The 15,589-nt window shown below is 39.1% G+C and overlaps 1 protein-coding gene across 1 annotated transcript; it reads right to left on the bottom strand.

Annotated features, from left to right (window-relative positions):
* LOC103375647 (C-myc promoter-binding protein-like) lies at positions 1 to 15,429 on the bottom strand. The gene is made up of 9 exons (XM_008305967.1): positions 15,283 to 15,429; positions 13,635 to 13,810; positions 12,472 to 12,633; positions 9,902 to 10,082; positions 8,035 to 8,289; positions 7,461 to 7,578; positions 4,221 to 4,383; positions 3,902 to 3,966; positions 1 to 3,046 (listed from the first exon to the last, which is right to left on the bottom strand). The coding sequence occupies exons 1-9, from the start codon at positions 15,427 to 15,429 to the stop codon at positions 2,910 to 2,912; spliced, it is 1,404 nt and encodes a 467-aa protein (XP_008304189.1). The 3' UTR covers positions 1 to 2,909.
* Positions 15,430 to 15,589: the final 160 nt, after the last annotated feature.

Raw genomic sequence — 15,589 nt, 5'->3', positions numbered from 1 at the left:
AGGGCCGGTTGCTACGTCCATCTTTTATACAGTCTATGGTTCAGACTCGGAGGTCCTCCGTCAACCGCTCACTCGTTTACTGATTAATGTCCATGTGAGACACGCTGCGTCCTGCTGGATCCAGTTCTGTCCAGGCCGTTTGGTTTCCCCCCCAACAGTCTTTAAAACGTAAACAACCCAAAAACTAATATGTTTAATGGAAAAATAAAATGAGTTTCATCCAGAATGTCCCAAATTAAACACGTCACTGCATTTTAAAACGTGGGAACACATCAGTATGAACGTCAGTATGTCGACAGCTGCAGGTGAAATGATGAATCTCTGAGTCCCTTTTGTCTTTCGTTGGCATATTTCTGTATTTTTCTTATTGGAAGTTTGTATTTATTTTCCATCAGAGCCTCAAACTGCAGCTTTAATCAAACTTTTACTTTCTTAGAACCGATTTTTGTCTCCTTTAACAGTGTCAACTTATTTTTTTACACATATTTCTCTGAGAAAATCAAATCGTTTTCGTGTGACAGGCCTCAGAACATTCTAGTTCAGTATCGGACCTCCTTCATAGTTCTCAGTGTCGTTTCCATCAGCATGTTTCCTTTACCGACTTCTATGTGCACGTTATGTTTGTGTCGCATCACAAAAAGTTCTCAGACAGCAACAGTTGCGAAAAACTTTTAAAATTTTGCAAAAACCTACATTTGCTTCAAGGCGTTTTTGACTTTTTCTAAAAACAAAAATAAAAGTGAATGAACTTCACGGGAGATGGAAACTCTGATTGAACTATTTGAACTCGTGAATAATCAGCTGTTTCTTTCTCTGTCTTCGTCTTCAGACACATGAAACGAGTCCAGTATTAGCAGATATAAACAAGTAATTCCCAGATTGGAAACTATTCCTAAACGATTCTCCCAGACGGCCCATCTTTGGTACTTCAAGTCTCATTGGCAGCTGGTTTCAACTTCTTCCGTTTTTTACAGTGGAAACAAGTTTTATTCATATTTACTTTGATTTTTTGTGACGATTTAAATGTCGATGGAAACACGACTGGTGTCTCAGAGTGTTTGGTTTAATTAGAGATGTCATCAGCTTTATGTTCTGATAAACTGACTGAAGTTCGGTCCACTGTGGCTTCAGCTCAGTCCCACATGTTCACTCTATGTGCTCATCTATGGTGGGTGCTGAAGGGAAAACTCCTGTTTGGGTTTTTCTTGATATGTTGGACATGAAGCCGGCTGATGTTACCAGCTCACAACATTTTCACAAAACGGAGGCGTCTCTGCTGATCTGTGGCTTTTTACTGAACTTCTAAACGTTCGTCTGCAGACGTTTAAAAGACAGAAAACAGGAGAAACTTCAAGGTGCAGCTCTGATGAAACCGACTCAGAGTTTAGTATCAGTGACTGATCAATTAAATCCTTCAGTCCTGCAACAGGCCGAACACGAGGCTGCATCTAAAGGAATCATTCAGATACGCTGTTTAAATCAGAGGCTGCATTTAGATGGATAAATAATAATAAATGGGGTTTACAGTTTTATAAATAACTGTGATTTATTTGATTATTACCAACCAGTCGAGTTCTGGCTTCGAGTTTTCCCTTCAGTTAAAGCAGCTTCAATACTATGACTGGACTAGTTGTTGTTGTTGTTGTCTGGTTGTTGTTGTTGTTGTTAATGCTTCTCATCCTTTTTCTCTCTCTCTCTTTTGGTTCCATATCATCATTTACTGACAGAAAAGACGGCAAAACTATTATTAAAAACAAGACAGATCCAGTAGCCGGCCTTTTCTTTCATAACTCCCCTAAAGCCGAGTTAAACAACCTGATGATGTCGCTTCAGCGCCGACGGCGGCCGTGAACAGAGCAGAACGGGGGCCAGCAGGGTATTTGGTTCAGGATTTTCTCTTGAGCAGCTTTTTGTACATTTAAAACAAAGTGTAAAACAAACAGCCTCCATCATGGAACACTGATGTTTGCTCTGACACACAGCGTGAAGAAGGTCGTGATGATGAAACGTTGTAAACAAACCCACAAAACGTACTGTTGTGTTGATAAAAAAAAAAGAGGATTTACTACAAAAAAAGAGGATTTACTACAAAATCAAGGTGGTTGTTGATGATCTACTGCAGAGAGCAGAGCGGGGATGAGGTTTTTTTTTCTCCCAACAGAAATTGTTCACTCGTGTGAACAGATAATTCTTCTCACTTAATTTTACAGAATGTAAACTGATATGAAACGAGGTTCATGTTTTTATGTTTTTATGTCCGAGGTGCTCCTTCTCTAAAAGACAAACACTGTTCTTGACTTTAATTTCAAAATATGTCTTCAATTGCTTTGTTTCACCTTTCAATAGTCCAAAATGTAAAAATAAATTAAATCACTAAATCCTCACACTTGGGAGCTGAAACCTGTGAATATTTGGCTTCAGTTCTCCAAACAGCTACTGATCCGTGTTCTGTGCTGCGACTGCGTGTGAATGTTTCCTGTTTCTGACACTGAATGACAACGTGGGTTTTATTTCCCACATTTCGGTGAGCTTTCAGGTCGTCGCGGTTTGAAAACTCTGAGACGACCACAGGACGGAAAAACAGCACGAGGACAAGAAGACGCCACAATAAATAAAGCTGACTTTGTATAAATAGAGATCAAGTTAAAATATTGCTAATATTAGTCTTCATATAATGTGTGACTATACAATAGAAATGCTGCATTTAAAAAAAAGAAAAGGGAACTCCTCTACTGCTGCGCTTGTATTTACAGTTCACAGACTTCCAGAGAAACCAGGTGAGCGTCCGTCGACACTGAAGCAGTTTGCTGCCGTGTGGAGGCGACACGACGCTGATGGAGGTCAGCTGTGCCTTCGTTTCTCCACCTTCACAGATTCCTGAGCTGGTCTGGAGGCGACGGCGAGCGTCTTCACAGGTAAGGCTCTCCGAATGTCCTGCGGCACTCCATGACTCCGGTGCTCGGAGGACGGTCACAGTTGTGGGTCAGCTTCACCAGGTTGGGCGTCAGGCGGTCGTACGCCAGCTTGTACTCCCGATCGAAGGCGTCTGACGGAAGAAGGAGGAAAGAAGGACACCGAGCGTGAGTGGAGGGCTTTACTGTCTGGACCCTTTAAACTGGGGTTGAACTGAGGAAAACCTCTGCCTGGAATGAGTTTGGAGACAGAATGGAGTGAACATGTTTATGACCACAGCTAATAACAATAAGTAACTAATCGTAGGTGAGAATCCAGACGGATCAACAGCTGTGACGCACAAACGCTCCAGATTTAATAGATTCTAAATGTGAATCATCACGTTGATGTAAAAAGTCCAGATGGCAGAAGAACATCATGATCGGCTCGTCTTTCCCTCAGTTAACTGTTTTTTTTTATAGTAACTGTGTTCCAGCAAACTTTTAAATAAATAAAATAAATAAAATCCTAAAATTCTGCTGACGAATGCATCACAATGATCCAACCTGGCAGAGTCAAGAGACGCGACTGGTTCATAAAAAAAGGAAACGCTTTTTCAAATTTATTTTCTTACAAATTTGTCCGTTTTTTGGTCAGAAATGTTCCCCTCTAATCTCAGAAGTATTACCGTCCTTTACCAGCTTCATAAACAAAGTTCTGACCTTCGATGACAAGGTCAGAACTTTGTACGATGCTTCTCCTGAAGCGGCCACATCCACGTTTCCTCTTACAGTTAGAACAGAATCACACTAAATTACTGCTGTTCTATAATCATTTATCTTCTCTGGTTAAATAGTTCTTTGTTGTTGTTGTTCCTGAACCTTGACTAATGTTAAGGATGTACATTAAACTACAAACCAAAAGACTGAGTGCAAAATAATGTGAGACAGGACAAAATCAAACCAGAACATTAGACGTGTGATCATGTAAAACCTAAACGATGACTCACCGATGTCGATGTTGTCTTTGCCCAGAGCCACCAGGGAGAGGAACAGGATGTCTCTGTACAAACTCCTGAGGAGGAGAGTCCAGGTCAGACAAGTTCTCTGTGTTTTACATCAACGTAGTCACACAAACACTCACTGCAGGCCCAAATGTGTTCATCCGCTGCTGAAAATAGTCCCTAAAACACGACTTGTTTACTCTTGTTTGAGACACACTGTTCATATTTGAACACACTGCTGCTCTGTTCATGGGTTCTGTTGACAGTTTAACTCTTCAATCTAAAACCTCCTCCTCCTGGACCCGATCCTGTCGGAGCCGCTGACCTTTGCCTCTTGACTCCGAGCGTCTGGCCGAGCAGCTGCAGCAGCTGGGCCATGGGCCGGCTCACGTCGTTCCTCTGGATGCTCTTCACGACGCTCTGCAGCAGCTCCTCGCTGAACGGCTTCTCCTCCTCGGGCAGCGGCCGGCTCAGAGGGTAGCCCACGTCTACAGAACACAAAGACGGGTCAGAGGGCGGTTCTGCTCCGGTTCCACACATGTAACAGGAGCAGTCGGGGCTGGGTAGCTGTAAGTCATGTCTGTGTCCAACAACGTCGAGGAAACACGACAATGTTCAGTAGTTTAACTGGTCAAACTCTGTTAGATGTGAGCGTAGAATAAAAAGACATGACAGTTAAATAAAATAATGTATTAACAGACTAAAACCTTCATGTTTATAGTGAACATATTTCTGTTTTTAGATTCCATCAGATTTAATTTACTGAATCAGGTGATATCGGTGCATGTCTGTGGAGTTCAGTGTTAATTATTTCTACTATTTCTTTCTTTGTAATATAATTAAATTAAAGCACTCCATCGCTGTTAAACAATATTGTCTCTGTCAGAATGAATTTAAAATATTTAGAGGCACGCTGAAACTTTTAGATAAAAAACTGTGACGGAGAAAAGAAGAATTGTTTCTCTCAGATGAGTTTTTCTTCATGACACTTTCTCTTTTAGATCAAGTTGCGTTTCTCGACGTTCCTTGTTGAGTTGATGTGATTCAGTCACTTCTGACACTTTGTTCTTACTGAGAGAACAAACATGAAGCTTATAAAACCTCAACCAGCTTGTTTTTCTGTGAGAAGCAGTTTCTCAACAAGTGTCACCTTAAATATCAATGTGATCCATCCAGAATGTTCCACTAAATGACTTTGGTTAAATAATCAGACACGTATCTGATTAATCCAGTATATATTAGTATTATGGCATTAAATAGTATTATTATGACCAACCAGGCTTTTACTGCATCTCTCTGTCCTGTGATGAACAAGTGAAGCCAGAAATGGACCCAAAATTCCACCTTAAAACGACGACATCATCACACAATACGCTCACGTTACTCACCATTTATTGACAGATTATTTTTGTATTATAGCTCAACAGAACGAGCACGTTGGTGCTAATATTGTACATTTATATACGTTTTATTGTGTAAAAAATAAAATATCAGTCGTACTTTAACTTTAGTTCAAATAATGGACACGACTATTTACACAATTAACTGACGTCACCTGTTGCTGGTTTTGTAATATATTAATCTTTTTATGTCCACTCTTTATTTTGGTTAATATTTTATTTTTATCTGACTGTTATTTATAAAAACACATTTAGAAACATGCGTCCAGGCAAAATGCTTTTCTCTGGAGGAATAAGATCTGTGTTATAAATGAACCTGACAAGTTTAAGTATTAGAGTTAAAAACCTACAATATTATTTATTACATGCATTTATTCGTGTAAATATTAAGGTTAAGAACGTACATTTACCTTCATGGAACTTTAAAGTTAAGACTCTACAGCCTTCATTATTTTATAAATTGACCTAACTTAAATATTAAAGCTGGGACATGACAGTAAATATGAAATGCCTCCTTATTAATCCTCCAGTAACATCAAGTTTACAAACAGCATCTATTGAAATGATTCATCTGCTTTAGAAGTTTCCCATTTGTTTGCTTTTTAATATTGAACCAGTCAGTTTAATTTGGCTTTTTTGTTTTTACCAGAATTTACTTTAAAAAGACTCTTTCATGTCAAAGTGAAAACATATTTCTGCAAATTACTATCAGCTAATTACTGATGTTGCTGACTGTTTTGTTTGGTTGTTTCTTTACACGTTACTGAAGTATTTACAAGGTGAGCTGGAACATTTCTGAAGGCTCACTGGTGCTACTGGATTTATAAAGACCAACCATTAAACACAAACATTACTGTGATGTGTGTGTTCAGCACCCAGCCCTTGAAGCACCACAGCAACATTCACCTCGAAGCTTCCACGTCAAACAGCCGAATGTCCGAGTCAACAAGTAAAAAAACGAACACAGCGGACATTCACCAGAGATGCAGACTCAAATACGGGGCGGCGCTGTATTTGAGAGGAACTTTAACCCGACTGTCAAAGTCTCAGCGGGAGCTCACACTGCACAGACACTTTCACTGCAACACCGACAGAGTGGAGGCCGACGACACTCAGCGCATCGAGCAAACGGCACAGACAGAGAAAGACAAACAACAGACTCATCTGAGCAGAGAAGAACACTCACTCTCTAACAACAGAGTACAATTAAGCCCTGCAAGACAGAGAGCAGACAGAGGCGTTAGCACGACGGTTAGCCGCCTCCGTCCAACGGTCCGGCAGCGAGCGGCACGTTGACGCCGCGGTCTGTTCGCTCAACTTGGAACTACTCAGAATGACACCTGCACTCGCTTTGAATCCAGAACAGTCACAACAGCAGTTTTCTATCAGAGTGCAGCACAAGTTTCTGCAAAAGAAAACTAATGTGCATTTCCATCTTCTATCATGACCATTTTCGTTTGTAGCGTTTTTCAAATTTGTGAAGTTTCCTCTCACGGTTTTTAATATAAAAAAATTAAAAATGTGCATAAAAACACTTGTTTGCTGCCTCTGGCTGATTTGGAGGTTTTTAAATACAATCACACTCAAGTTTTGGGAAATAAATTTTTGTTGTCTGTTTGTTTTCACTGGTTTCTATTCGAATCCACCCAATATTTTAAAGAAATATCAAAAAAAATCTGCATTAGAAAGCAAATTAATGTACATTTTGGCCCATAACTGCTGTGCTAACACTTGGATGAGGCGCTAATTATCCAGTCAGGTGACATGAAACCATCAGAGAAGAAGAAAGAAGGAAGGTTTGTTTGTTTCATTGTGTTTTTGCAACAGTGAGTGAAGTTGTTGGCTCGTTAGTTCACCTGTTTTCCTTAAACTTTCTTCAAACCTAACTACAGTTGAGACAAACAAGGAACTAAACATTATTGCTGCTTTTGTTCTGAAGCTGCAGCTCCAAGAGATGTAAAGACAAACACACCTTCTGTCTGTATTTCACTCTATTATCTTATTTTCCACAGTTTTTTTTGTTTTCATCCCGTCTCTACTCTGCTGCTGTGAGAGTTTAATCTGCCAGTTTCTGAAGAAGACGCTTCAAAAAGCTTCCCTCCCGCTGATCCTCCAGTAAATTACATTTACAGTTTGATGAAACCTAAAACGTGTCTGAGACTCACTGTATGTGTTCCAGAGGATGTAAAGAGGCTGAATCGGCTCCTGGTGCAGCTTCAGATTGTCCCACAAGATCTGGATCAGAACGTGTTTACTGTCCTCGGACATCCAGTGACGAGGAACCTGACGGGGAACAACGGACAGACGCTGAGAGTCAATTTAAAAATCTTCACGGATAAATCCAAACTAATCAGCATTACAACAAAATGTATATATAATAGTCATTAATAATTCTATTAAACATCACATTATTCAACATGTTTCATTTTTTTGACTGTACACGCCTGTATAATGACAATAAAGTGTCTTGAATCTTGGTTTAGCTTCAGTCTGTGTCGGCACATTGTGAAGACATATTTTTCAAGAGTAAACTATTAAAATAAAATATTCGGAATCAGTCGAGAACACTTTAACCAGCAACCGTGAACCAACAGCGATGTAATCCCACAGTGTTCTTGCTCAATACTGGACCGATTTCATGTTTCCTTTTTCGTTTCAGCTGCGCACCTTTATTTAGAGGATACAATGAGATTTTAATTATTCCAATCATCGCTGTGTGTTTCTGTTGGTGTGTCGGACCTGTGAGTCCGTGTTGCAGTGCTCTGAGGTCAGGATGAGTCCCGGCAGGTTGCTGGGCAGGTCCAGGCGTCTGAAGTACCACACCAGGTTCCAGTAGATGATGGGGTGGTGGTCCACCATGTCGGCCTCCGTGATCACCGGGTCGCCCTCGTTCTCCAGCAGACTCTCCAGCTCCTTCCACAGAACCAGCGGGCTCAGATACGGAACCGTCACCGGCTCGGGGTTGTGGAGCCGCCACTCCATGTTCAGAGGGTCCTGGGTGGGACAGAGCAGAGGAGGGAAGTGAGACGTCACCCAGGAGGACAGAGGACGCAGAGAGAAGGAAAACGTGGAGTCAAGATGGACTGAAAAACAGATTCTGATCCAAATCTGATGACGAGCAGAGAATCAGAGCACCAGCAGCACTACAGCGTTATTATTATACTGTGTAATAATATCACAACAATCCATGACACTTCCAGGACATTGCCTCTCATGTTTTGTCAGCATTTGTTGCTTATTAACATGTTGTTTATATAAAACTGTTTTTTTAGAAAAAAAATGTTTTTTTTTTCATGTTAGTCTAAAATCACAAATAAAGTTCTGTCTTACACAGTTCACTGAGACTCTTTATAGCAACATTTGATCTGAATCGACAGATTTTTTCCCAGCAGATTGAGTTGTAAACACACCAACTGGCTGCGTATTATCTCTTAACCTTTATTCGTGGAGCGACATTAGCATTAATTTGAGTCAAAAAAACACCTGATAAATAGAACTTTTATCTGTTGTTTATCTCAGTTTTGGTGCCAAGTCGGTGCTAAATGCTCCGCTACAATCACTAAATGTGTTGCTTTGCTGCTGGACAGATGATTTTAGCTTTTTTTTTCCCCATAAAACAAAAGTCAGAGAATGCTAAAACTGAAGTAAAACTGTTGCTGCTGCTGAAAATAAAACCAAAACAATGAGCTGGAAGATGCTGAAGGAGAACTACAGACTCTGATAATAACTCTATTGTTCCTACGAGAGAAAACTTTAACTCCACATGTCGTCTTTTGACTCACTGTTAACTCTACATTCATTTCAAAATCCACGCTGATGTTTTGGCCTCTTGTTCCTGGTTGAGGCTCCACTGAAACCTCACGGTGCCAAATAGGCCTTTTATTCCGCAGGAGGTGCTGCCAAATGGTTTTTGCCGGTAATCTGGGAAACGATATGATTCTCGGAGCTCGTGGTTCATTTGATTTGGCAGAATCTGCCTGGACCCCGTCCTGGTCTAACAGATTTCCACCGTTTATCCAATATGTGGTGGGTTTGATATGCTGACTGAACACGCTGCCGTTACGTCCGTGTTGAAAGAACTGGATGATATATTTTCTCTACATACACTTTTCCATCTCTCAGCACTGATGCACACATTTCTCTGCTCTAAATGAACTGTAGATGTATATAAGTGGTGCATTTTGGCTTAAAACACACCTTGAGAATTAAAAAATGAGCTGAGAGGTTCCAAACTACGTCACGTTTGCATGTTTTTCTGGTGATTTCAGGCATTTTTGCAGATGAAACTGTACAGAAGTCTCTTGTCTGTCTGAACATTTTTAAGGATCAACTGGCCGACTTGCATTTTATTTTTTTTTTTAGTTTTTTAAGTTATAATATGTGATTCTAATCATTACACTTTTTGTCAAATTTATTGCATTAAAAAATCCAGTCTGTGTTCTCGGCCCTGGCTCTGTAGCTGTGAAAGAAACTGGACTGATGCACACTAACTAGCTGAATATCAACAATCTTCCTCCAGTGTTTCTCACCTTGACTAGAAAGAAACTCAAAGTAAAACCTACTAAACTGTACCAAATGTTTGTCAGCGTTTTGTGTTGAAACCTACCGTGGCTTCGTTCAGGCGGCTCGGCAGGCTGCCTGACGTCGGCACGCACAGGTTGAGTCTGGACGATTCCTCCAGAGGACCAAAGGCGCTGACGCTTCGGGCCATGGGAGCTCCGGAGGACAGCGCCCCCTGCCGGCGCTCTGAGGGGATGGTGATGCCTTGAGCTCTGGTCGATCGACCTCTGAGGAAACGCGAAGAACAGGGTCAGCTTTTAAAATGAACACACAGCAGATAGAGCAGATGTTTAAATCACAGCAGGTTTATTTTGTTTGGATCAGAAACTATGGATATTTAGAAACTGTTCTAGTATTATCCACTGTACCTACAAACTATATTCTGTATAAACTACATACTACAACTACAAAATAGCACTCTGCATGTAGACATGTTCACAAGCATCGTCTGTCCATAAGAAGCTACTGTAAGTGTTTTATTTATTTTTTATTTAGTTGGGAATTTAAACACATTTTACACGTTTGCATATTTTTGCTTTTACACTTTTCTCACTACATGAATCCAAAATGTTTTAAAGTCTTCAGTTTTAAATCATGCAGTAGAAAAACTCTTGGATCAGTTGGTGTGTCTGACTTTTATCTGGTGTTGTAAATAAATAACATACAAAGCTAACCCCTTGCATCAAATCAAGTAATCTATCACATTACTTTTGCAGGATTTACTCCAGAACTCATCACAACTTTATCCGTCCTTGACATTTATCTGACTCACATGAAGAGAATGTTTTCTGTTGTTCATCTACTTTTGTTAAACATCTTCAAGTCCAGCTGGTTTTAGTGAAGCTCTTATTGGGATTATATGTTCTCATATTGGGCCAAATAAGCGATTCTACTCTTTAGCGAAAACAAAATACAGTAAATCCCAACAAGCTGTTGGTCCGTGTTGCTCACACATTTGATAACCTCCTTTCTGTCACGGACAGCGAGCTTTGTCAACACCAGGTGCTGCAGATCGTCCCGCTGCTCTTTTACAATGCAGATGCAGCCACAGTTGGTTCCAACTTCAAAAGCGTTTTGTAATCAGACAAACTGGAAGCTGCATGAAGATGAGCCGCGATACAAATAAATAAATCCTCCGGACCATCTGAGAATACACCACGAGACGCAAAGAAGTTTCTTTTTTGTTTTCCTGCTAAAACTGATGTCAGCTGTTGTCTGGTTGCGTTTAATCCTCCCTGCTTCCTGTTTGTCTATTAAGATACTGAAAACTTATCAGTGACATCAAAATGACACGTGGAGGTTGTTTTTTTTGTTCCTAATTTACATGAGAACATATGAAAGATGAAGACAGTTGAGTTGGTAAACTGTAAAATAATCAGAACAAAAAAGAAGTTGAAATCAGATTTGACATTTGGCCTGAAGGCGTGATCGCTAAATCAGGAAGCAGAGGCACAAAACTGAGCCTGAGTGTAAATAAATAAAATGCAGTTTGCTTTTAGCTTGTTTGTCTCCAACATTCACACAAAATACAACCTGACAGAGCTGCATAAATCAGGCACCACAAAATCACACAGTATTTTAACGAGAGAGTCACATTTTTCTCTGTTTTAGGAGCCATTTAAGGCCAAAACACGACTCACAGTTAGAAAGTAGGCTGGAATGTAACTGTACTGTTTACACACTTTTGGATATCTACATTAGAAAATAAGACATTTATGCATTATTGCCTGAAATAAAAGGTAAAGTCAGTCTCATGTTTTTACTCAAATAGTCCTAAAGCAGCATAAACATCAGTCCTGCATTGATGCTGCATGTGGGATTAATGAATCTTTTAGTTCTAAACAAAGCAGACATTGGAGACATTATGTTAAACAACAGAATCACTGATTAATCATTAGGGCTGAATGATATGCAAAAAACTCCAATAATGCCTTAGTTTTACATAAAAGTCGCAATTTCAGTCAAAACGGTAATTTTTGCATTTCTTTCCCACTAAAAGAAATAATGATGTGAGTTTAGTCTGCACCAAACACGCTTCCTCACATCTGGAGAATAAGTTTGTATGTGTCTCGGCAGCACGACAAAACTTTATTTATAATTGTGTGCTGTGACATATTTTACTTTTATCAAAACATTGAAGCTCCCGAATTCTGCGTTTTACACTGATTTGTTCATATTCCAATTAATTATTGAGCCGTTTGCTCAAAACCAGACATCCTGTTCATTCTACTCCACGTTTCTTCTTTCTGGTTAAAACTTGGTGCCTTCATTACCCAGAATGCAACTCAACGGTAACCAACAGTTTGCTTTGTAGAAGTTGTATTTGCCAGATGGATATAAGCTCAAACTGCTGCTGTAAATATTTGCCACTAAAGCAGCTAAATGCTAAATGAGAGGAGCGAATCATCTCATTGTGTAACAAGTGCTTAAGTACTGCTTATAATTTATCATCTTTTTTAGTTTCAAATCAATCTACAATGTTGTCTAACAGCTTTTTAAACTGTTAACTGTGGCGTCACTATCAAGGCTCCAGTCTTCATTTTAAAACAGAAAAACAGGATTACAAACAAAAGAATCCCTTTGAGAGTGTAAATAAATGAAACAGGCAGTCAGTACCTTCCTGAACACTCCTGCACAGCGATCACCGGCGACGGAGACGAGACAGCTGTGGTGGGACAAGGTGTGGACAAGGTGGACGTCCCGGTGTCCAGACCTGTGGAGGCCGAGTACGAGGACGTCATGGCCTCGTCCACCGATGGGCTGCCCTTCAGGAAAAGTCTGGAGAGGAAGGAACCAGGACACACAGAGGAGGGATTATATTTATGGAAAGTTAAGTCAGGTATTATGTTCTGTTAGCAAAAGAAATTAGTCTATTTTTATACATATGTTTATAATATGATATTAAAATCCCTGAAAAACTTCCTTCTGTTCCTGCAGATGTGATAAATGTAACATCAACATGCAGCCGTTACAAAATCCTAGAGGTGATTCACTGAGCTGATGACTGAATGTTTCTTTATATTTGTGTCCTTGGAAGGAAAAATGTTTTGTTTTATTTTATTTTTACAAACCTTAAGAACCTGTTTTCTCAGCCAGCTTCTCATTTTGAGGCACATGTAGCCACAATGATGAAGTTTCACCTCAAACATTTCTGCACTTGTGTGTTTGTCTGTGTTTTTTTTAAACGGTTTTAAGTATCCAGGCCAAAATAGAAAAAAACAACTTTAGCAACATCTGAATTAAAAAGTAAATATATTTGTGGTGTTATTTGCTTATGTGGGTTGGATCAGGAAGTTATAAATCCGCTCTTAAATTTCAATGTTAAGCTGTTTCTGAGTTCTACTCTTCGACTAAAGATTTACTAAAGCAGATTGCACCATCTAAACTTAAGGAATGCCAACAAAGACTTTTAGCAATATGCAATCTACACTTGGGTTTACTCTACCGCCTCATATTCTGCATTTTCTTCAATGAAATATTCTCATATTTATGCTGTCTGTGTTACCTCTTTCAGGTTTATGACCATATTTTTACAGTACATTCACTTTACATGTATTAAATTGTGTTAAATACTTAATGACTAATAAAAAAAACATCATTGCCATTTGCCAAAATGTGTGAATCAGTCGCTGGTTGGTGTCTAAACAGGAAGTCCCATCCCAGGCTAACGTAACTTCAAAAAATGCCATATTAAATAAAAAACAATTAAACCATACAAGTGCCGAGAATAAGCTCAGAAAAACAGGCAAATTCCTGTACACATTCAGTTCATCGTCTACCTGCCGGGTCCTCGCATGTCCCTGATCTCCACGTTGAGGAAGGGCAGGAAGGGGTTTCCACAGAAGGGGCAGGTGGTATTCAGGTTGGAGTCGTCGGCCGTCCAGCCGGCCATGATCTCCTCGTCGTAAACCAGACAGTCGCACGTCTTACAGCGAGAACAGCTGGAAATCAGCAGCTGGACAGACACGACACACACATACATATAAAACAGTCTGCAAGCAAGGTGAACGTACAGAACAACATATTATTAACTCCTACTCAGCTAATACCCATCTGTTATATTCTGCAACACTGACGATCTTAATGGGGATCTTAGTTACTACTGCTTGCAAACCTCTTTGTGAGAGAAAAGCACATCTTCAGCAGCTTTAAGGCATAAATGGAACTTCTCCTATTGTCTGTAAACAGCTGTCTAATCAAAGAAATTAATAATGTAAACAAAAATAAAATAAACAAAAGAAAACAAAAGGGAAAAATGCAAGAGAAAAAAGTACATATGTTAAAAAATAGAAAGTAGAAATAGAAATAAAATAGTTTAAAAAAATCTAAATATAAAAATATTTAAAATAATATAAAGTTTAAACAAAATTAATATTATTACAATTAACAATTAACAAAAATAAAAAAATACAGAGAAAACAATGATTAAAAAAATAAATTAAGCACATCAATAAGTAAAAAATAAAAATATATATAATTAAAATAATGTGACGTTTAAACAAAATTACTACCATAAATAAACTAAACAAGCAAAGAAACAAATTCAAAGGAAAAGATTAAAATGTATATATAAAGTAAGTATATAAAAAGTGAATAAACAAAATTAATAATAATATAAATGAACTAAACAAAACACAAAAAAAACAAAAAGAAAAAGGAATGAAAAGGGAAAAAAATAGACACAGAAACAGACAAATAATAGAAAGTACAAGTCATTATTATATCATCAATTTTATTCAGTAAATAAATATAAACAATGAAAGACACCAAAAATAAGGTCGGGTCAAACTTTAAATGAGACCTTTAGGGAATAAAGTATTACATATACAACAAGATATCTCATATCCCCTCACTTGATGTCCATACAACGCTTTGTTGACAGCTTGTGTTTCTGTCTTTGGATGTTTTTGTTATTTTTCCTGCTTTAAAACATGTTGCACCACTTTTGGAAGATGTTTTCAGAACCTGGATGAATATTTCTGGCTGATTACTGCATCAACACAAGAGAAGCACTCTGCTGCTTTTCAGACTTTTCGTGTACAAAGTTCTCAGGTTCATTATTCTGTGAGTCTGAGCGGCTGCAGGGAAACCTTCCGACGTAAAGAAATATTCTGCTGAGGCACAGTTTTATGATTAGCTCGATAAGCTGCGCTGAAAGTTCTGAAAGCTGCTCTGAGTGAAATTCCATCAAAGAATTTAACAGTCAGCACCGACTCGGTGACAAAATCAATCCGTGAAAACTCTTAGTTGCAGACTAAGATGCTGCTATTTAGAAAGTCTGCTATAAGCAAAGCAAAAATAGATTTTTCTGCAGCAAATAAGAATCTACAGCACAGTTGATCCCAATACATCTTTAGAAATCAGCAGTTAAGTGTTGGGACCTGACAGCTGGATTCTACTTTTCTATTTTCTGTCACGGGGTTTTACCTCCATGGCGTAGTTGTTGAAGATGCTGGTGTTGCTGGTATAGCGCGAGGAGCCGAGGTCTGACTTGTCTGGCAGAGGGAAGCCGGGTGGAGAGAGGACACATCCTGCAAGAGGACAAAGAAAAGTCACAATACAGTCGATGGTCATTTTATTAGGAACACCTGCGCAGTCTGTCACAATTCAATACAACAGCTCTGTCGTGTTTTCTGTCATTACAAAGTGCAGAATGCTCTTTATTTTTTTAACAATACAACTGAATGTTATTTATTACTGTGATGACAGTCAACGCTGGTTTTATATCAGACTG

This window comes from Stegastes partitus, unplaced genomic scaffold (assembly GCF_000690725.1).
Source record: "Stegastes partitus isolate 25-593 unplaced genomic scaffold, Stegastes_partitus-1.0.2 Scaffold2736, whole genome shotgun sequence".
Lineage (NCBI taxonomy): Eukaryota > Metazoa > Chordata > Actinopteri > Pomacentridae > Stegastes > Stegastes partitus.
This window is presented reverse-complemented; position numbering and strand designations above follow the sequence as displayed.

Bases quoted from the DNA above. Each gene is read 5' to 3' on its own strand.
- LOC103375647 (XM_008305967.1), bottom strand. From the start codon at position 15,429: ATGACCATCGACTGTATTGTGACTTTTCTTTGTCCTCTTGCAGGATGT. The intron at 8,290-9,901 runs GTAGGTTTCAAC...TGTCCCACCCAG, and splicing joins GCCGCCTGAACGAAGCCACG to GACCCTCTGAACATGGAGTG. The intron at 3,047-3,901 runs GTGAGTCATCGT...TTCTTCCGTCAG, and splicing joins CAAAGACAACATCGACATCG to ACGCCTTCGATCGGGAGTAC.